This window comes from Zootoca vivipara, chromosome 9, assembly GCF_965207765.1.
Source record: "Zootoca vivipara chromosome 9, rZooViv2.hap1.1, whole genome shotgun sequence".
In the NCBI taxonomy this organism is placed as follows: domain Eukaryota; kingdom Metazoa; phylum Chordata; class Lepidosauria; order Squamata; family Lacertidae; genus Zootoca; species Zootoca vivipara.
In genome coordinates this window covers 2487010-2508472 of record NC_142592.1, presented here as the reverse complement: position 1 = coordinate 2508472, position 21463 = coordinate 2487010, and the positions used below count along the sequence as shown (strand labels likewise).

The 21463-nt window shown below is 43.0% G+C and overlaps 1 protein-coding gene across 9 annotated transcripts in view; it reads left to right on the top strand.

Annotated features, from left to right (window-relative positions):
- The window catches only part of ITPR2 (inositol 1,4,5-trisphosphate receptor type 2), a 264276-nt gene that overhangs the window by 212350 nt on the left and 30463 nt on the right, over positions 1-21463 (top strand). For all 9 annotated transcript variants that reach the window (XM_035127537.3, XM_035127538.3, XM_088652318.1 and 6 more), the window contains 5 exons: positions 105-305; positions 6318-6428; positions 9398-9493; positions 11942-12061; positions 19187-19294. In XM_035127537.3, the coding sequence (XP_034983428.1) occupies positions 105-305; positions 6318-6428; positions 9398-9493; positions 11942-12061; positions 19187-19294 (636 nt within the window). The remainder of the gene's footprint in view (positions 1-104; positions 306-6317; positions 6429-9397; positions 9494-11941; positions 12062-19186; positions 19295-21463) is intronic.

Below are 21463 nucleotides of genomic sequence, written 5' to 3'. Positions count from 1 at the left end.
TTAAGCTACTTTAACAATGGTTTTGGATAATGCCAGACTGAATTGAACCAGCATGTTTAATATGATGTCTGCATATGCATATGATCCCCCCCCCTATTTTTCAGAACTTTTTAAGAAATCAGAACAACAAGACCAACTACAACCTAGTATGTGAGACACTTCAGTTTTTGGATTGCATTTGTGGAAGTACAACAGGTGGACTAGGACTTTTGGGCTTGTACATCAATGAGAAGAATGTAGCTCTGGTGAACCAGACACTTGAAAGCTTGACTGAATATTGTCAAGGTCCATGCCATGAAAACCAGGTAACTTAAAAACTTCTATTGAATAATCTTTACTGAATTTTGATCTGTATCCTAAAAGTGCCATGACCTAATTAATAGCAGGATAATACCTGCTGCTTTGTGCTTCATTTCTTTATGCTGCAACAAATGCCATTGGAAACTCAGGTCTGAAAGATATTTTTTTTCAAACTAGGCCAGGCCTTTTCTGGTGTATTTTTTCAACTGCATGTTTATTTATTTTATAAAATTTATACACTGCTTGATTGAAAAGCAACAACCTCAAAGTGGGTAGACTTGTTTAAACAGGAATGTTTTTAGCAGGCGCTGAAAAGAGTAGAGTGAAGACTCCTGCATGAGCTCAGTATGCAGGGAGTTCCAAAGTGTAGGTGCTGCCACACTAAATGGCTGAGTCCTTTGAAATGCATAACAGGTATTATGTGGCACCTGTAGCAGTGCTAATTCCACAAATTTAAGTGGTTGAGTGGACACATGTAAGGTAAGTTTTCTGGTTATGTTATCAGTTAATATTGGTATTTGTAGGGTTGCTAGTTTGCAACCTAGTGAACCTGATTTTACATTTCATGTTAAATTTGCTGGTCTTTGACCGTATTAAAGTTTTACTTACTTACTTTCATGTTAAAGATTGAGTGAGAGGTTTTGTAGCAGTTGAACATCCCTTGCTTCCATCTTGCTTCCATTCATCATCCTTCCATGTCCTGATCACTAAAGCAAGCAAAGGAGAGAGAGAGTGGATGGACCAGAGATGGATCATGTAGCAGGCATAGCATCTGCACTGTTTCCTCCTGCATTGTCATAGGTCAGGCATGTCCAACTCCCAAGAGTTAAAAAATGGCAGTGATCTACCCATTGGATTTTGGTTGTTGAGCTTTTTTTAGGAAGCCAAAGTTGTTGATCACAGGATCAACCAGGGGCACCCACGATCAACCAGTAGATCGTGATCGACCTGTTTTCCCTGGTGACAACCTGGCAGCCCTTAACAATTGGGTATTTGGAGTGGCAGGGCTTCCCACTCTGAGTCTTTAACCACACCATCTTTGTTCCTGCCCTAAAGTACATATATGCATGTGTGTGCATATGTAAGATGGTCACTATCATAAAGTATCATGGTGACAACCATAGCAATATTTTTTTCTTAGAGAAAGCATGTTTATGCACATGCATTCACATTCGTATATAAGCAAAGATGTGTGTGGCAACAGAATGCACAGGTGGTCTTTGCAGAAACACAATAAAAACAAATTAATCACCCCATTGGCAATGAAACCAAGAAACACATTTCTAGCTTTTTTACAACCTCCAGGAGGAGCCCAAGGGTCCGTCCCCCCATACCAGGAGGTGTTTGCAGCTGGATCAGATAGTGCTGATTATCCAAAATACAGTGGTGCCTCGCTAGACGAATTTAATTCGTTCCACGGGTTTATTCTTATAACGAAAAATTTGTCTAGTGAATCCCATAGGAATGCATTGGAATTATTATTTTTTAAAAAAAATTGCCCATAGGAACGCATTAATTGAATTTCAATGCATTCCTATGGGAAACCGCGATTCGCTAGACGAATTTTTCGTAAAATGAATTCGTCTAGCGAGGCAACCTCCGCTAGAAAAATCCTTTCTTTAAGCGAAAATTTCATCTTGCAGGGCATTCGTTAAGCGAGGCACCACTGTAACTGGGAGAACAAAGGACGATGATCTTCCAGATTGAGAGTCTGCTCCTCCTTATCCGAACTTCTGAGACTGGATATAGGCTCTCTGGACTTAAAAACGCTGGAAAAACTGCTGAGCCATCCAAAAGTAACAAAGCTACTTCTCAAATTTCAAAATCATGCCATCCCCCTGCTTCTCCCTAAAATCTGCAGCTTCCTGAATCGCTTCCACATCATACTCAAAAGGGTGTTTGCAGACTTGGATGCAGTACCTCTACTTCCAGCTATACAGAGGCTGGCAAATCGTCTAGCCCCTGAGCAACCCCCCCCCCCCCGTCCCAAGCTTTGCTCCACCCTTAAGGTTAAGCCAATGTGGAAATCTACCAGCGCCGCTGACTGGTACTAACACAGCTGTAGTCAATACAGGAGAGCTCCAAAGAGTGACTGCAAAGAAATCTCTGCTCCCTAGGAATGTTGAGGAAAGAGCATCAATAAACATAACCCAAATTAACTCCATACTAGAGAAAACTGAAGAAATAACAAATTGTATCCAAGATTCGATGCATGACTTCCTCAAGCCCAGGGCAAACCCCCATGAATCTGCTAGCATGGGCAGCAGGAATATGAATAATGGCAGGCCTGGAAAAGAGGAGATACTGGCTTTTCATCAGGAGAAACCCCTGGGAAGGGACTCACCCAATCAAGATAGACGTTTGCAGATTAAGGAGCTGGATCCAACTATACGCCGAATTAACATGTTTGACACCACAGAAACTTTATCCACATTTCTCCTCATAGAACAGACCTTGCCCATAGTTGCGGAGGTTGAGCAAGCAAGATCAGAAACTACACAGATATCTGGGGGATTATCCGAACTCGACCAGGAGATGCTCACCAGGAAGCCAGATGCCCCAAGCACTGAGCAGCGATTGCCCCCAGCCGTGGACCAACCAGATTTTTTCCTGATAGATAACACAATGCCTAACCGGCCAGATGTCTCACAAACTATTGAGCAACCCACTTGTGTTCCAGGACTGCCCCAAAGCCCATCTGCAGAAAGTTAACCTTTATCAACCTTTATCCTGCCTGCCTCATAGAATCATAGAGTTGGAAGAGACCACAAGGGCCATCCAGTCCAACCCCCTGCCAAGCAGGAAACACCATCAAAGCATTCTTGACAGATGGCTGTCAAGCCTCTGCTTAAAGACCTCCAAAGAAGGAGACTCCACCACACTTCTTGGCAGCAAATCCCACTGTCGAATAGCTCTTACTGTCAGGAAGTTCTTCCTAATGTTGAGGTGGAATCTTCTTTCTTGTAGTTTGAATCCATTGCTCCGTGTCCGCTTCTCTGGAGCAGCCTTTCTCCCTCCTCTATATGATATCCTTTTATACATTTGAACATGGCTATCATATCACCCCTTAACCTTCTCTTCTCCAGGCTAAACATACCCAGCTCCCTAAGCCGTTCCTCATAAGGCATCGTTTCCAGGCCTTTGACCATTTTGGTTGCCCTCTTCTAGACACGTTCCAGCTCGTCAGCAAAATGATGGTTTGGTGGGAAACACATCCAACAGGTTCCCAAATTCAAATATCTGGGGATCAATTTCCATCACAGGCTCCGGTGGTCTTCGCACTGTGAAGCACTGGTAAACGCCAGCAAGCTGTCTATGCAGGCCATAACGTGCTTCTCAGCAACAAGAGGTAACCAACACATCCCTTCTGCCCTCAAGGCCTTTAATGCTAAAACCAGAGCTCAACTGCTCTAAGGAATTCCAATCTGGATGTCAGGGTTCATGCAGTCACTAGAGCGAGTGCAGGCAGCTTTTCTATATATATAAGATCTTTGCTGTCCCACGCTGTGTACCCTATGCAGCCTTGTGCCTAGAGGGAGGCCAACACAAGCTTGAGACAGCTCCCTGGATGAGTTTTCTTTTATGCTGGCTAAGCATTTGCTTCTCAGCAGATAAAGATTCCTTACTAAGCGAAGTTCTGTCAGACTCCTTCCCCTCCCCAGGATTACAACTGTTCTATACAAAGATACGACAACTTGGGCTCTCAGAGGACCTCCTAGGAGCCGGGGCTTTTCCAACCACCAAAGCCATGCTAAAAACTAGGTTATGGGACATAGAGCAACAGAATTGACTTTAGCCGCGAGGAAAACATGTTCCCCTCTTTATTTTCATCTCTCTTGGGAGCAGGAATCTAATCCCAATTATTTACAATTTCTGTTCAACCCGCAAGAAAGAAGGGCTTTCTCGCTGGCTAGGTTCAACGCTAACCCCTCTAACCTCCTCTGGGGTAGGTTTGCAGGGATGGCAGAAGGAGACAGGATCTGCCCCATGTGACGCCCACCTGGTTGAAACTCTAGCTCACATGGTCCTTAAATGCAAAATGTATGATGATATCCTCCAGCAATACTTGGACCAACTATGTATTCCAAATTGGAAACCGGAGATAAAGGTTACACGCTTCCTATTACAGGGGAGAGACCAGGAACATACCAAGACTGTTCCTCTATTTCATCTTTTGTCTCCAAAGTACATTACAGGATCCTGCCCCTGTTGGAGACCCACAGAGGTGAAATAGATTGCTGGCCTCCCCTCCCTTTTGGCAAGTGATTGTACTGATGAGTTGGTGATGTGATCATACTGGACTATTTATTTTAAATGTTTGTAGATGATGCCAATAAAGGTTTTAATTGATTGATTGATTTCTAGCTTTTCTTTTTAATAATTCTTTAGCAGATGTCTTGGCTATGCTGTAAAGGTTTTAGCAGTTTATCATTCTGAGAATTCTCAGGCTTTATAAATGTTGAAGGTTTGGACTGGGTTTTGAGTGTTTAGCACAAAACCTATCACTGGGCAATGCAGGAACAGTTTTAATTTGTAAAATGCCTTTACAAATGCCCTTGTGTTTGGATGTGGTCCAAAAGTTTTAATGTCACAACTTGTAAAGCTGCAAAACAATTTTTGCAACACTAACAATTCTTGGGTACCAAAGTAATACATATTAATCTTAATGTTCTGTATTATGGTAATGATCTAACAAAGCCTGTTAAATCCCATTCATTTCACATGTTTAACTCTCCCCCATTGGAAATAAATATTCTCCAAATTAGTTGCTGAAACATTAGTTAATTATTGTTCTTTTCTAATTGAAAAATCTTCTAATACTGTACGTGTTTTTAGGAGCTTAATTCTGGGTAGATTATGCCCATAATACCATATTATTGATTGACTGCCACATATGATCTAAAACCCTTGAATACCTTTCACAAGTGATTTATTGATAATGAAATCTACATAATCTAACACCATTAGATTATGTAGCTTACTACTTTCCGCTCTGACTGCCAGGGTTTCCCAGACCTGCCTGGTGTTGTCAGAAATTGAACCTGGGGTTTTCTGCCATCGAAAGATGGGTTCTCTCACTGAGCCATGGCACTGCCTAGGGACAGGAACAAGACGTTTTGCTGGTTGAGGCACAGCTGTTGCTGCACTGTATGTTGCCCCTACATGCTCTGACCTTCCTCCTCCTCCTCCTCCTCCTCCTCCTCCTCCTCCTCCTCCTCCTCCTCCTCCTTTTGCTACTGTATCAGGCTCTTCAGAGCCCCTCCTGACAATAGCTTGTAATTCAGTTTTACTAGCAAACCAGAGGTTCAACTAACCCCTTTCCAGCCCCAGGAGGAGCGCAGGGAGCATTTGCATGGCACATCTACACACTACAGCCAACACACTAAAGTGTCGCGACACACAGTTTAGAAAGCTCTGTTCATTGTAGGAGAGGGGGTCCTGTAGGGTCTGTGCTACTCTGTCATAGTGGCACAAAATACTATTTAAAGTTTGAGAATAGTAAAGTGTTGCACTGCAAAGCAGCAGTATCTATCTATCTAAATGGAGGTGGGTAGGTGGTGAGTTGGGGGGAAACATGCCAGCTGCCACCTTTCTGTACCCCACCTTTCTGCCTGAGGCAAAGGTCTTAGTTTAACTAAGACCCAGCCCTGGACCTTGTACGATACATAGCATTTCTGTACTTCTTTAGAGTATTTACAAAATTTGTGAAATATTATTTCAGGATTCTGGAGTGACACTGCGCTGCTCCATGCTACAGAGTTATTGATCTAGCTCTTAGATTACATTTGCTAGTGCTGCTGTGGAATAAGTAGAATTCAGGCTGTTATAACACATAACCTTTGAAAAAAGGGGGGCTTAATTTCTTTTGGGGTGTTTTGGGGTGGGTTTGCATATGTTTGTTGCTTGCTCAGACTGTGTCACCTAAGACCCCAAATAATTATTATATAGCTGAAAGCTGTTATCTGAAAATTTGCAATATATACACTATTGTCTTTATAATTATTTTTATGTTCTAGTCCTGCATAGCGACACATGAGTCTAATGGCATAGACATTATCATTGCCCTGATCCTGAATGATATCAATCCTCTTGGAAAATACCGTATGGACCTAGTGCTTCAGTTGAAGGTACAGCATTTACAGGGCTATCCTATACATATTTTCTCATCAATAAGTTCCACTGAGTTCAGTGGAACTCACTTCTAGGTATGCATATCTCGGATTTCAGCCTTAATCACCTCTGCTCATCTAGTATCCAATGGCTCAAACTCACAAGCCACTCTACTTGCACAGCAGCTCATAGAACTGGGCTTCAGATTGACATTGGTGCAGTAGGGGTTGGGGGCCAGCATGTGCCTGACCTCCCACCACTAGTATCATAGCAGCTTTCTGGAAGGGGCAAGGCAGCCACAAGTTTGGTGTGGTGTAAATGTACCAGCAGGAGCACTGGATTTGCTCTGCAGTTGCACTTTCACCTTGCTGCCACCTTGCCTCTTGCAGTATTCCGCAATTGTGCTGGTAGCAGGAGGTCAGCTTGCATGATATTGCATGATGCATTTCTTTAAAAAACATCGCCTGCAGTCAATTCTTTGAACTAAGGAGCATTCCCTTCCTGGGCAAAACACACTCCTAATGGGATATGCACTCGGGGGTCGGTGTGTTTGCCAAAAAGCATAAGCTAAAGCTTTGCACTTACTGTACATGAGATTTTAAAAATATTGAACCCAAATATTTCCAAATTCTTAATATGAGGTTTGTGCACACATTCACAAAAGTGTGTGTAGCAAACACAGGGTGAGCTGGAGTGCTGGCATGTGTGCTCATGTCCTGGCAGCTGTTCCATGAACACAATATGGATTGCATGTTTGGGGCCAATGTGTTTACGTGCGTATATTGCACTTGGATTGTACTGTGTACATGAGCTGGCAGGTGGCGCACAGTTAACGCCCTATCAGCCTGCCATATATTCAGCATACATTTCAGCAAAAGGTGGTAGAGCCAGTTTTCATTGATCTGAAAGCTGCATTCGATTCAGTCTCTCGAGTAAGACTGTTGGATAATCTGAACTCTTCAAGTATAGATAAAATATTATTGTTCTTGACTAAATGTCTATATAAAAACGCTGTGCTGAAAGCGCGTTGCTCTACAAATAGGCAGCTCACAGGATCTGTACCAGCCACAAAGGAAGTTAAGCAAGGTTGTATCCTAGCTCCTAAGTGTTTAATTTATTTATAAATTATATTGTCCAGAGTTTAACATCCCCAGAGTATTATACCTCTATGGTAAAGGGACCCCTGACCATTAGGTCCAGTCGTGACCGACTCTGGGCTTGCGCGCTCATCTCGCATTATTGGCCAAGGGAGCCGGCGTATAGCTTCCAGGTCATGTGGCCAGCATGACAAAGCCGCTTCTGGCAAACCAGAGCAGCACATGGAAACACCGTTTACCTTCCCGCTGTAGCGGTTCCTATTTATCTACTTGCACTTTGACGTGCTTTTGAACTGCTAGGTTGGCAGGAGCTGGGACCAAGCAACGGGCGCTCACCCCGTCACAGGGATTCGAACCGCCGACCTTCTGATCAGCAAGCCCTAGGCTCAGTGGTTTAATCACAGCGCCACCTGGGTCCCTATTACACCTCTAAATTGGCCAAAAAACCCATCTCTATATTATTATACGCAGATGATGTGGTACTTCTATCTCAAACAAAAATGGGCCTAAAAAGATTTATGAGGGAATTTGCAGGATACTGTCAAAGGGAACAGCTGGCTGTGAATTACAAGAAAACTAAAGTCATTGTGTTTTCAAGAAACTATAGGGCCCATATATAGTCTTTAAATACCTCGACCTTATTTTTCAGTCAACAGGGTCATGGGGAGCACATCAGAAATACTGTATGCAAAGGAAAAAGCACCTCAGAGCTCCAAAATTCTGACACTCTGGCAATCCCACAGCACCAGCACTTGAAGTGTTTAGAGCTAAACCCCAGCACAGTTATTGTATGGGGCTGAGATTTGGACAGGGCTCACCTTGGATCTACTGAAGCAGTTCAATCTAAGTTCCTAAGGCAATTTTTTTCTGTTCCATCCTGTGTTCCAAATGCTTCATTGTGTTTAGAGGCTAACCTCCCCTATGTTGAATTACAGATTTGGCATAGGATGTTTAATTATTGGCTTCGCCTGAATTTAATCCCCACTGGTCCATTACCCTTGGTATCACAAGGTTGTCATGAGAGTACTTGGACTAAAACTGTCAACAAAAAGCTTTACTTTTCTGGTTTATCACCACAAAAGTTTATTAACACTGCGTTTCATAAAGCAAATAATTTAATTAGACAGCACCTATATGATATTGAGCGACAGAATAATTTGGCCACAATAAGGAAATTTTGTCCATGGTATGATTTTCCACCTAGTCATTTAGACACATTGGCACCCTATTTGCAAAATTAAACAATTACAAAATACAGACACGCTTTCACTTTTGCATTTTTGCACTTTCACCTTCGGCTGTAGTTGAGGGTTGATTTTTAAAAATTCTGCTGGAAAAACAGTCATGTCTGTGTGGAGGTGGCAGTATTGAGTCAGTAATAGAGGGATAATAATAATAATAGAGGGATGATAATCTCACTCCTCAAATCTTTAGAAAGAGTGCAAGCCTCTATTATTGCCCATGCCGGTTTGCTTAACCATTGTCCGTCCTTCTAGATGACCAGGTCAGGTGACAGAGAAAACTGCAAGGTTTTTAGTGGGGGCAATTAAAATAAATTAAAATTATTTGATTAGTGATGTAAACCTCCAAAATGTACTTTGTATAGTTAGGTTTTACCTCTATCTACAGTATATTTTATTTTATTGCAATAGCTAGTGGCTGATGCATTTAAAGATTCTTCTGATCTGATCTATTCCGCATACACACTTGCAAAGAAATCAGTTAATTAGCTATACACTGCACTGGTGTTATGTCTTTCAAAAAATGCAAGCAGTTTAAAATCTTATCTAATGAAGAAAGCAGCCCTAGCAATATCAATTAAAGCAATACAGGGATCGTTAATTCATGAAATAAAAATTAACTGCATCAATTCAATTCTGTCTTCTCAGAATAATGCCTCCAAGCTTTTGTTGGCTATTATGGAAAGCAGGCATGACAGCGAAAATGCTGAAAGAATCCTTTTCAACATGAGACCAAGAGAGCTGGTAAGTAAATATTTGTATTTTTTTATCTTTTTAATTGAAAATGTCACCATCATTTTGTAAAATAAATTATCTGATATTGCTTAATGGTTTCGGCATCCAGACAGTGACTGGATGTCACATCAGGATGGGAGCCGCAAGTCACAAATAGTTATTTAAACAGGTCAAGCATTTAAAGAGGTCTGTCTTTATGACTTCATTACTGTTTTTCATTCTAAGCATTATTTTCTATAATAGTTTTCTTAACTAAATTATCATACTTCAGCAAGCTCTCTTGGGAGAACATTACAAGCCGAAGAACCTAAGTTAACCATAAAAACCTGTATTATAAAATAAAATACTGTAGGCTTAAATTCAATAAAACATTTTTGCTTCCTTGCAAATAGAGGTTGTGCTGTCCCAAGGGCCCAACATAGGTTATAGCCATTTTATCAATTATTTTCCAATATAAACCCAATTACACTAATTAGCTCCAAATTAATACAATTTTGGTATTTTTGCTGCCTGTTAGCCACCAAGCCATTTTCAAGCCATTTTCAAGGCTTTGTTGCTGACATATAAAGCCAACAGCTCAGGACCAGAAGACCTAAAATATAGCTTTCCCCTATGTAGGCCTTTGGCAGGATGTTAAGATCATCAGAGGAGGAGTTCTTAGTGGTGACGTTTTTTACCATATGCTATTTGCAGGTCTTCTCTGTAGCAGTGCAACTCTTTGAAACACATTCCCTGCAGCCAAAGATTGCTACAAACACATCTGTTTGCTCAGGCTTTCCCCAACTGGGTTATTGGCTCATTTTTGGCATTGTGTATATTGCTGACTGTGATTATCGTTTGTTGTTGATTTTATTTAGATTTTTAATGTATATTTTAATACTACTTTGATTTTACATGTTTTTAATATTTTAGTGTTGGGATTTCATTTTGTAAATCATTTTGGGATCCTTGAATGGGAAATGATTTTGATATTGATAAAATGATTTTGATAAATAAATAAGATGAGCCAGCAAATTATGCATTACTTTGCATTTTATTGATTGAATGTTAGTATTTGGGGATTTCTCCAACATTCCTCTAACCCAAGCATCCCCAAACTTTGGCCCTCCAGATGTTTTGGCCTACAACTCCCATGATCCCTAGCTAACAGGACCAGTGGTTGGGGAAGATGGGAATTGTAGTCCAAAACATCTGGAGGGCCAAAGTTTGGGGATGCCTGCTTTAACCTCAGCTTCCACCCTCTCACCTTCTTTTTATTGTTCAGATCAGCTGCTTTTTCTTTACAATTCAAGATGCAGGGGAAAGGTTCTTTCACCCAGCCTTTCCCAGTATGAACTGCAAGAGGGCTCTGACAACTCCATCCCCATTCTCTGCAGCTCTCTTCCAGCATACAACACACACACACACACACACACAGAGAGAGAGAGAGAGAGAGAGAGAGAGAGAGAGAGAGAGAGAGAGAGAGAGATGACAGTGACAAGAGTCTCCGCCAGACTTCTAGCCTGGATCTCCACTGCTGACTCCCAGCCAGTGTCAATACTGAGTGGATATGAATAAGGGAAGCAAAAGATGAAGGCTGTAGACCCCACATGTCTGAGAATCATGGCCTTTCATCCCCTCCTTCATTTCAAAAATTAGTTGTTGGCCAAGGATTTAATAGCTCAAATAACTCTTATTCACAGTTTCTCACCAGAGAAAAATCTGGTCAACATTTTTGTCATACAGACTACTTTTCCTGTAATACTTTGGTTCCCCAAATTCTTAAAATTTCCATTGTCTGATTTACCCCCAAGAAAAAACAAAAAAAATCCCTTCTTTGTGATGTTTCCTGATAAAAGAAAGATTATCTGACCTTTACGCATTATTTATTTCTCTGGAGGCAAGCAGTTGGATACCCCTATTGATCAGCAACTTGGAAATGAGAAACTCTGGTGTCCACTTATTTTTTTCCTTTTAATGGGCACCATTATGCTTAATAACTTAACTCCGTCTCCCCCACTGAAAGTTCTTTATACAGTGGTACCTCCAGTTACGAACGTAATTTGTTCCGGAGGTCCGTTCTTAACCTGAAACCATTCTTAACCTGAGGCGCACTTTCATGAATGGGGTGCTGTGCCGCCACTGCGCAACTTCTGCTCACATCCCGGAGCAAAGTTCACAACCAGGAGCACCTACTTCTGGGATAGTGGAGCTCGTTGCCCGAAGTGCTCGTAAGGAGGACAGTACGAACCTGAGGTTCCACTGTATGCAGGAGAAGTAGACCCCCACCCCCACCACCACACACTCCAATGAACTTTTGCACATTTCCTCTTGATTTGAAAAAAAAGTAACGGTATATCCTCTCTGAAATGAACTGTTGAATTTAATCCAAATTTGATTTGAATGCAAATTTGATTTATTACTTTGAAACTAGCATCAGTATATTTTATGTCAACTGCATTTCAATTTGTTTTGAAGGTGGATGTAATGAAGAATGCATACAGTCAAGGTCTGGAGAGTGAACATGATGAGGAAAATGGGGGTGACGATATTTCACCAAAAGATGTTGGACATAATATCTATATATTAGCTCATCAGGTATTGCATTCTGTTACCCTGTGAATGCTTTAATTCTATACCCATCTACTGAAAAGTAAGTCCTACTGAGTTCAGTGTGGCTTAGTCCCGAGTGAGTAGGGAAGGGATTGAAGTTAGCTAATACCTTACCACTGGAAATTGTTACAAAAAAATATTTCTCTGTGTGTCTGTGAAATATTGGTCTGTTGCAATGCATTCCCAAGCAGTGTGCCAGTATTGCCAACACTCATGCAGCAAACCACATTGGAGGCACCCTGGGAAATGAGAAAGAATCAAAGGGCAGAGACCCCCTAGGTGGCAAAGGAGGCAGGGACCGCCTTCCACTGCTGCCCACCACCAGATAAGGGAGGGGAGAAACCTATCGCCATTGTAGTAGCAGCAGCAGCGTTCAACAGGAGTCGTGGGATTTGGATCCATTGCACTCCTGAGACGCGGTATTTTCTGACTTCATAAGAAAGTAGCTTGGTTAGCTGAGTCCTGTATACCAATCAAGCTTTGCCCATCTCTCCTGAAAAAGCAGGCCAGTCAGCTGGAAAAATGCATTTGATAGGCTTCCTGTATGCCAAACAACAACAAATGCATCTCATCCTTGGCCACACGGCTGTTATTTCAAGGTGGGGAGCTGGGGTGCAGCAGTATGCAACACTGCAGCTCCACTGGCACAGCAGCATTCTGCGTGCACAGTGGAAATTCCTCTTCCTCTCCTCTAGTCTTCCATTGCCCCTCAAAATCACCTCCAGACACTTGGGGGGCCCTCTGGGGCAGATTTTGGGGGCGTGCGAGGGGAGGAGATGAGACAGAAGTCCCGTTGCATCAGTGGCACTATGCCTGCAGAGCAGTGGATACAATCCACAGGCTGTGATTTCATTAGCAGAGTTTTCTCAACTCATTATCCCACAGAAGATCGTCCCATATAACCAAATAATGAGAATGCAATCCCTGAGATGATTACTTTATGTGATGTAGCCCCTATGTCAGCATTTCCTGAGTGTTAGTTGAGCAGCACTGCCAACTCGAAGTGGCACCATATACACCAGAGCTTTCCAAACCTTTCGTGTTGGTGACACACTTTTTAGACATGCATCCTTTTACAACACAATAATTCCGTTTTACTAGCAAACCGGTAAGCTACTAGCCTGTGCTTGGCTGATGAGCTGCAAATTCTACAAGCTTGCCATAGTTCATATAGTTTACCTTGGCCTTTGAGTCCCAGCAGGAGAATCTCCTGGATTTTAATTGGCCCCAGGAAAGCTTTGCAATCTCTGCAGTGATTACAAGAAGCCGCAGAAACTAAATTCATGTTCCTCTATTTGTTATCTCGGCCTTGTTATGACAGTTTATTTTGGGGGCACCCAGACTCTTGGTTTCTGTTGCTGTTTAAAAGGCAGTAGCCAGTTCTGCATTTTGCCACATCCTTTCCTGCTCTTACTTGTGGTTGATCTTACCAAAAGCAGAAAGCATTATTGTAAGTTGCTGACCTTCCGTGCTTAGAAAGATATAAACAGTGTTGTTTTTTTCTGGGAGGACGCAGGGGTATGCATACCCCTAAACATTTTGTGAATCTGAGTTTGGCCTCATTGAGGGGCAGTATTTCAATATGAGAAGGAAAATGAGAGTGCCCCTAAACATTTTTTTTAAAGAAAAAAAGGAGTGGATATCAATATGTTGCAATGTAATGTGGGAGATAGGATAGCACCACATGCTCCTAGATGAGACATTGGCAAGACACACGTGTTTACTCTCCCATACACAAGCTATGGTTTCTTCTCAGTATTTTCCTGTACTGCATCTTCTCATATGTTTCTTGCTTGCTGTTTTTGTGTTACTGTTTTCCTCTCTTTTCCATCCTACTTCCACCTGCCATTTAAGGTCACTGTTTCCATAGATCACAAATGATTAACTTTATTCCCCCCTAAAACTGCTGCTTCCATCAAGAGCAATGCCACTACCCCTGTAACAGTGGCTGAATCATGTATGTGAGTTTAGCATATGCAACATCATTTCCATTCGCCATGGTAAAATACTGGCAAAAGCGGCAGAACTGATGGGAAATGCAACCTGTTTGTTGCATACAGCATCCCTAGATGCTTCCTATGACCTCCAGTAAAAAGGAAAAGGTAACTTGCATGATTTGAGCAATGTTTACTACTACTACTACTACTACTAATAATAATAATAATAATTTATTATTTATACCCCGCCCATCTGGCTGGGCTTCCCCTGCCACTCTGGGCGGCTTCCAACAAACATTAAAATATATCAAATATCACAGATTAAAACTTCCCTAAACAAGGCTGCCTTTAGGTATTTTCTAAATGTCAGGTACAGGTAGTTGTTTATCTCTCTGACCTCTGATGGGAGGGTGTTCCACAGGGCGGGTGCCACTACCGAGAAGGCCCTCTGCCTGGTAAATGTTTGTTGTCATAACTGGGGAGATGCATGTGGCTTGGGCATTGCAGGTGGGGGGGAGGCTTGGGAGAGGGAGCAATGTGCCTTGTGTGTCCTGTGCATGGAGGCACATTGCACCCTCCCTGAGATGAGGATTGGTTGGTAGTCTAGTCATCCTATCAGAAGCAGGGAGCCGATTTCTCCAGATGCAGGTCCTTCCTTTTCCTATATGAGAGAATGGCAGATACTCAGTAGGATGGATGAAGCTCAAAGGGGCCAAACCTGCCTGCTCTTCTTGGTCTCTCCAGTGCTCTGTTTTGTCTGTTGTTAACAGTGCCTCAAATTTCAGGAGAACAAAAAGGAAGGAGCAAGTGACGCTAAGAGGAAGGGAAAGAAAAGGAGAAGCTCCAAATCATGCTTGAAACAGAGACATGTGTTAGAAAATACAACAGGTGTGATTCAGATAGGTTCTACTCATAGTAGACCCGTTGAAATTAGTAGACATGGCCAACTGTGGTTCATTCAATTCAGTGAGTCTACTCTGAGTAGGACTTGGTTGAATGCAACCTGTTTCACAAGTTCAGAGGTTTCTCTTCCATTTATTGTTGGCATTCATACAAAACATGTTGAGCATCGTGCATTTTATTGCCACCACGACACAGTAGGCTCTAAAGTAGGCCTCCCAATGTTGATGGACTGCAACTCCAGCTGGTCTTAGCCAGGCAATGGACAGGGATGATGGGAGACATAGTCCAACAACATCTGAAAAGCATTGGGATCTCCACCTTGGCTTTGAAGAGGCTTTGTCCATTTGCATTAATAGTAGTAGAGGCTTGGGATACAGTCTTCTCTTTCACTGGCACAACTTCCTGGATTATAATAGAACTGGATTGTGCCAATCAACAGTGTAGCATTAAAAAACAGGGTGAAAGTGCTAAGGCCCACTTTATACAATCAGGAAAATCATGTGGTGAAGCCTTTCTTTGACTGTTCCAACTTGGGCTTGGGGGGAGGGCATTTCAGTACTCAAAAAAACGGGGGGAGGAATGCCCTGCATGTAAAAAATCAACATTTAAAGGAGCAGATTTTAGTCTAATCTACATGGAATGCCATTTCCCTTTATGCAGAGAGGTGGTTCTGCCCTAACTCTTGAATGTGTGCATTCAAACATACCTAACTCTTGAATGTGTGCATTCAAACATACCTCATACAATGCCATCCACACCTTCCTCCTCAAAAGGTAAAAGCAGTGCAAAGCTACACTACTTTATTCTGCTGAATCAATCACCTGCCCCAACCTCCTTTTCCCACACTCGTTTTTTTCTCCCCTTTTGATCCTCTGGCTTTTCCAGTATAAAAAGGTGAGGCTAAGCACAAGGGAAAGAATTCACCCCACTGTTCTAGGAGCCATTCCAATAGACTAAAATATGTATTTTACATACAGGTGTAATGGGTGCTAGTTAGTAATGCAGAATGGTTTCTTGTGCTTTTAACAGGATGCATATTCTTTGGAAAGTCTGTCATATTTGTTGTTAATGTACACAATGATGTTCACTTGTCAGGCCACAGCAGTGGTTGGGCTGTTGAATTCTAGGATCCAGAGGAGGTGGCTTTTGATCTAAATCATTGTTATACAGTAATTGGGCATTTCATTAGCTGAGATCACCTATGCAAACCCAACTCTCTCCTGATGGCTCAAGGGCATCAGGAAAACTCCTTTTGTCACCTGCTATGGTTAAAAGAAATTTACACAACATGATATTGATGTGTCTTCACAGTATACAAATATCAGTTTGAATTAACCTTTCTCCTGATCGTCTAGCACAGTTGGCCATTCACTTTCATTGATAAAGTTCTTAAAAATTGAGAGAGAAAAGCATTTTTTCTTTTGAGTGGTAGCAAAATATTATCCCTGGGTTCTCTAGTAAGCATACAGTAGTAATCCGAGTTAATTGGTAATTATTAGTGGAAGGAAAGGAGTAAGTCATTAGGTGCAGCAAATTTGCCTTGCTAGTAGATCCAAAATACAGAAATACAAAAGAGACCACCAGTGCTACCTACCAAGTGTAACAACAACAAAAACATTTATATTATATTAAAAACAATATATATATATATTGTTGTTGTTGTTTAGTCGTTCAGTTGTGTCCGACTCTTCTTGACCCCATGGACCAGAGCACACCAGGCGCTCCTGTCTTCCACTGCCTCCCGCAGTTTGGTCAAACTCATGTTGGTGGACCATCTCGTCCTCTGTCGTCCCCTTCTCCTTGGGCCCTCCATCTTTCCCAACATCAGGGTCTTTTCCAGGGAGTCTTCTCTTCTCATGAGGTGGCCAAAGTATTGGAGCCTCAGCTTCAGGATCTGTCCCTCCAGTGAGCACTCAGGGCTGATTTCCTTCAGAATGGATAGGTTTGATCTTCTTGCAGTCCATGGGACTCTCAAGAGTCTCCTCCAGCACCATAATTCAAAAGCATCAATTCTTTGGCGATCAGCCTTCTTTATGGTCCAGCTCTCACTTCCATAAATCACTACTGGGAAAACCATAGCTTGAACTATACGGACCTTTGTCAACAAGGATGTTGTCAGACCTGGATCATGTTCAGTAGAGGGTGCAGTGAGGGAGAAGGAGATGAAGGCCATCTGTATACAATGGTGGCAGCAGGGGCTAGGTGCTCAGACTGAGTGGGCAAAGCTGACCCTGCTGCTTTTAGAGACAGTTTAGAAGCACCAATTTTTTCAGTTAAGCATTATATACACTGATTAAACAAATAAATCGTGAGGGACAGAAGTTATAGACAGCCCCCTCCCATCTTAAACACAAGCTCTTCGCCCAGCGCAAGTGGGAGCGGGGAGGGGGATGTTTCTAGTGGGGAATCAGGAAGCAGAAGCCAGGGCTCAGGCAAGGTAGCTGAGCCTAGGCGCCACTTGGGAAAGGAAGGGGGAAGTAGGGAAAACGCGGGACGAAGACCGATCCCAGCGACCCCGGAATTGTGCAGGAAACGGCGGGGCGGAGATTTAGTATCCCCAGGCTACTTTGCTGGAGGAAAACGCGGGAATCTCCATTCGGAGGTTCTGCACCCGACTGACAACATGTACATAGCACTGTTTCAGCACTGTAAATAGACTGCACTAAATAAAAGGATAAAAATGCAGAGCTGTGAGGAGTCGTTACTCTAGAGTAGCCACCAGCGCCACTGTGACACAAATGATTGTTATGAGGACCAGGGTTAGAGAAGGAGGCAGATAGAAAATAAAACAGGGTCCCTTCACTTTTAATAGTTGTATGAAACTATTGACGGAGCAGGACCCCTGTCCTCTCCTCGCCATATTCTGGGAATGCCACCTCTGACCTGTTGGTGCAAGGAGTTTTCTTACATTGGTGTGGGCTGGTCTCCCTGCAGGTCCCTCATTTGTTCAGAGCAGGGTTGTGATGCACAAGTTAACTCCTCATCCGACATCCCTCAGATCACCAGTTTGATACCCACTGTAGGTGTCTTGGGACTCACATAGCATGCCGTGTCCAGAAAGAAGGCAAGAGCATGGAGTAGGTCAACAAGGTGACACTGGGAAATAACTCAAGGATGGACAAGGCAGAGGACTTAACAAACAATGACAGATATACCAGAGCCAATCCCAGCCTGGGCCAAGTGAAATTATCTGAAGAAATGAATCAAAAGGAAGGTTAGGCCTGGCTTCCAGTGGCCAATCCATGCCACTGCTTGCTAGGGAAAGATTAGCTCTTTCAGTTGCTACAGAAAACATAATCAGCCTAATTAAACCTCTCAACATGTGAATCCAGGATCTCCCATTGTTCAGTGATTCATACCCTGCTGTTTTTCATGTTTGTTAACCAATTGTTTTCTGTGTGGTAAGGTATAAAGAGTATAAAACAATACTAGATTTTGGAAGGGAAGTTGCTACATGCATAATAGAAAGCACTATTCAGCCTTGATGGGACACAGAGAGTGGAAATACCTTTATAACTGTTATTACAGGGAGTCTAACTAAAAAATATTTTTTTAAATTACCCAATTCCATCTTGCTTTGCTTTTCTTGCTTTGCCTTTCCTTCCTCCCTTTTTTTAATGTACCTTTTCAAACTGTAAGTGTTGGCACCCTCATTCAACATTTTCCAGCCACTGAATTCTTAACCAAACACAAGATCTTACACAACCTCCCAGGACACACATACACTGTGGAGAAGGGGAACTGTGTTTTAGCAAAAATGGCAAAGGGTCTAAAGGAATCCTTAACATGAGCACATTGTACAGCCGTACCTTGGTTTTTGAACAGCTTAGTGTTCAAACATTCTGCAAATGACTGTGCCAGTTTGCGAACTAATTTTTGGTAGCTGAATGTCTGACGGGGCTTTTGCAGCTTCTGATTAGCCGCAGGTTTTCAAACATTTTGGAAGTCGAATGGACTTCTGGAACAGATTCTGTTCGACTTCCAAGATACGACTGTATTGGGCATGTGCTTTTGTGGACTGCTGCTTACTTCGTCAGATGTATAAAGTGAAAGGTGACTGGATGCAATGGAGGACAGGATTCACTTAACAGTTGTGTAGAAGAGGATGGGCATATTTTGAGGAAGGGCATATTTTTATTCTTACTGATGGAAGAAACGAGCCTTACTCACTGAATATGTAGTATGGGTTTATGGGTTAAGCAGAGATGCGGCAATCTGAGAGGGTTCTGACAGGGACTGAATCAAATAGTTTCCACCCTTTGCCTTCTAGCTGGCTCGCCACAATAAAATACTGCAGCACATGCTGAAGCCTGGGTCTGATCCAGAAGAAGGAGATGATGCTTTGAAGCACTATGCTAATCACACAGCCCAGATTGAGGTAAAGTGTTGTTCACTGAATGCATAACATGTAGAGTCCACACACTTGGACCTCTGGAAAATGCCTCTGGGCCACCCAGTTCCATGAATGTCAAAGTTAGCCATCTCGTTAAGAATCTTGCCATTGCAGGGAGTGGAGTAGATGAAGCTGGAGATAATTTCCAGTCCTTTATTTAAAATTTCCTGTGTATAACATGCCCCCATGTATAAGATGCCCCCTCTTTTTTGGGACTCCAAATTGAGAAAAAGGGGGTAGATTACCCAGAGTTGTTGAGCTTTTGGGGGGGGGAGTTGGCCAAGAATCGTTCACCCACACGCACATCGACGAATCCACCAATCGTCTGCACACTCGCCAAAAGCAAGCGCCAAGCGCCCACCCGATTGCCAGCAGACCTTGCCGTGCCCACCAATCACCCGCAATCTCATGCTTGCAGCTGTCACCAATTACCTGTCCCACCTCTCCACTCTCCGTGTATAAGACGACCCCCAATTTTTAGCATGTTTTTAAAAATAAAATAACCTTATCTTATACATGGATAAATACTGTATTTCTTCACACAACACACAATTAATCTAGAAATTACCAGCACAAGGTTTGGTGGTGGCCACTAGCCTAGGTGGATTTTGAAAGGATTAAGAGACGTTAATGAGTTGTTCTCTTTTTTATTTGATTTTTAATTAGTGATTAGCAGGGCTTTTCTTCAGCCAGAACTCACCTCTCAAGTGGGCACCATTGCCATTATAAGAGAACAAGGGCATAGGGCAGAGAATGGCAGTGGCATAGGGCAGGTTGACGGTGCCCAGGGGCAGGGCACAGAGAATGGCCATGGCAACCCAAGCCCTCTCCACTGACCAAGCCATAGGGGTCTGACAGCAGATTGGGGGGGGGGGCGACTAGGCAGTGTGCACAGAGTTAAGCAGTGAGGGGAGGGAGAAATAGGCTTGAAGCTGCCCAGCAAGGAGGGCAGACCTGAAGGCTATGGCACCCTGTTCACGAAGAAGGAGGCAGCTGCCAGAGCCTCTTGCTTCTCCTTGGTGGGCGGCAGCAATGGTGCCCCCTCCCCCTCCCTCTCAGCTGGCCAAGGGGTCCCTTTGCTGGCCATGAGCAGAAGGATGTGGTAGCACCGCCCTAGCCCTGAAGGCCCAGCCCGGGATTGTTTTGTCTTGCCTCCTCATGGCTCTGGTCTTGATGAGGGAACCTGTCATTGGGGTGCCTGGTTGTGCCCTGTGGCACCTCTTCAAAAATCTGTGCCTGCAGCCACGCCACGCCCCTGACCCTCCACATGCTAGACCCCTGGTTCATGGCATCTCATTTTCTAGAAAAACAGCACAGTAGTTATAAGCCATGATGACTAAATGCAGTCTCCATGTTTAGCACCAGTATACTTCAAAGTAACATATGTTAGGGGCCAGCACCATTATGTCCTAATGCACTAGTGTTCTCCAAGCTGGTGGCATCCAGATGTTTTGGACTACAACTCTCATCAGCCCCAGCCAGCATGGGAATTAGTGCCTAGAACATGTGGGACTTGTGGGAATTAGTGCCTAGAACATCTGAGGACACCAGCTTGGGGAAGGCTGGTCTAGACAACCTGGCTGACCTTTGCTGGAAACAAAACAAAGGGCCTTGGTGTAATCCAGCAAGGCAAATCTTATGTTCATAGGACTATAGCAAACTACTTTTAGACTTGGAGCATGGGAATTCCATGCCAGGGATTTTGAAATGAGCACTGCTTTTCTAAGATTTTAGCTCTGAGGACACTGATCCCAGTGTCTTTAAACTGGTTTGCATGGGGGATCCTGCCACAAGCAAAGAAATGCATTTTTCTCATAAAACTGGTGTTTTAACTTGCATCAAGAAGCTTGAGCAGCTGAGAAAGTGTTGAGCCCATTTATCAAGATAGTCAAAACTGAATCATTTGCATCAGTATAGAATGAATTTAGCATTTACCGGGACATTTTAATAGTTTACCTTGTGTATCAGTTTTGGCCCAAACTGGAGCCACTTTTCAAACCTTAAATTTCAGGTGTTTACAGTAGGAGCTGGAATGTCACAATCTTCTTGATTAAGTGTCCAGATGGCAAAACATTGAGACTATTTGCTCGGTTTCTGAATGCTAATTGTGGGGAAAATTTGTCCTGGCAAGTAAACAAATCAGCGTGGAAGGAC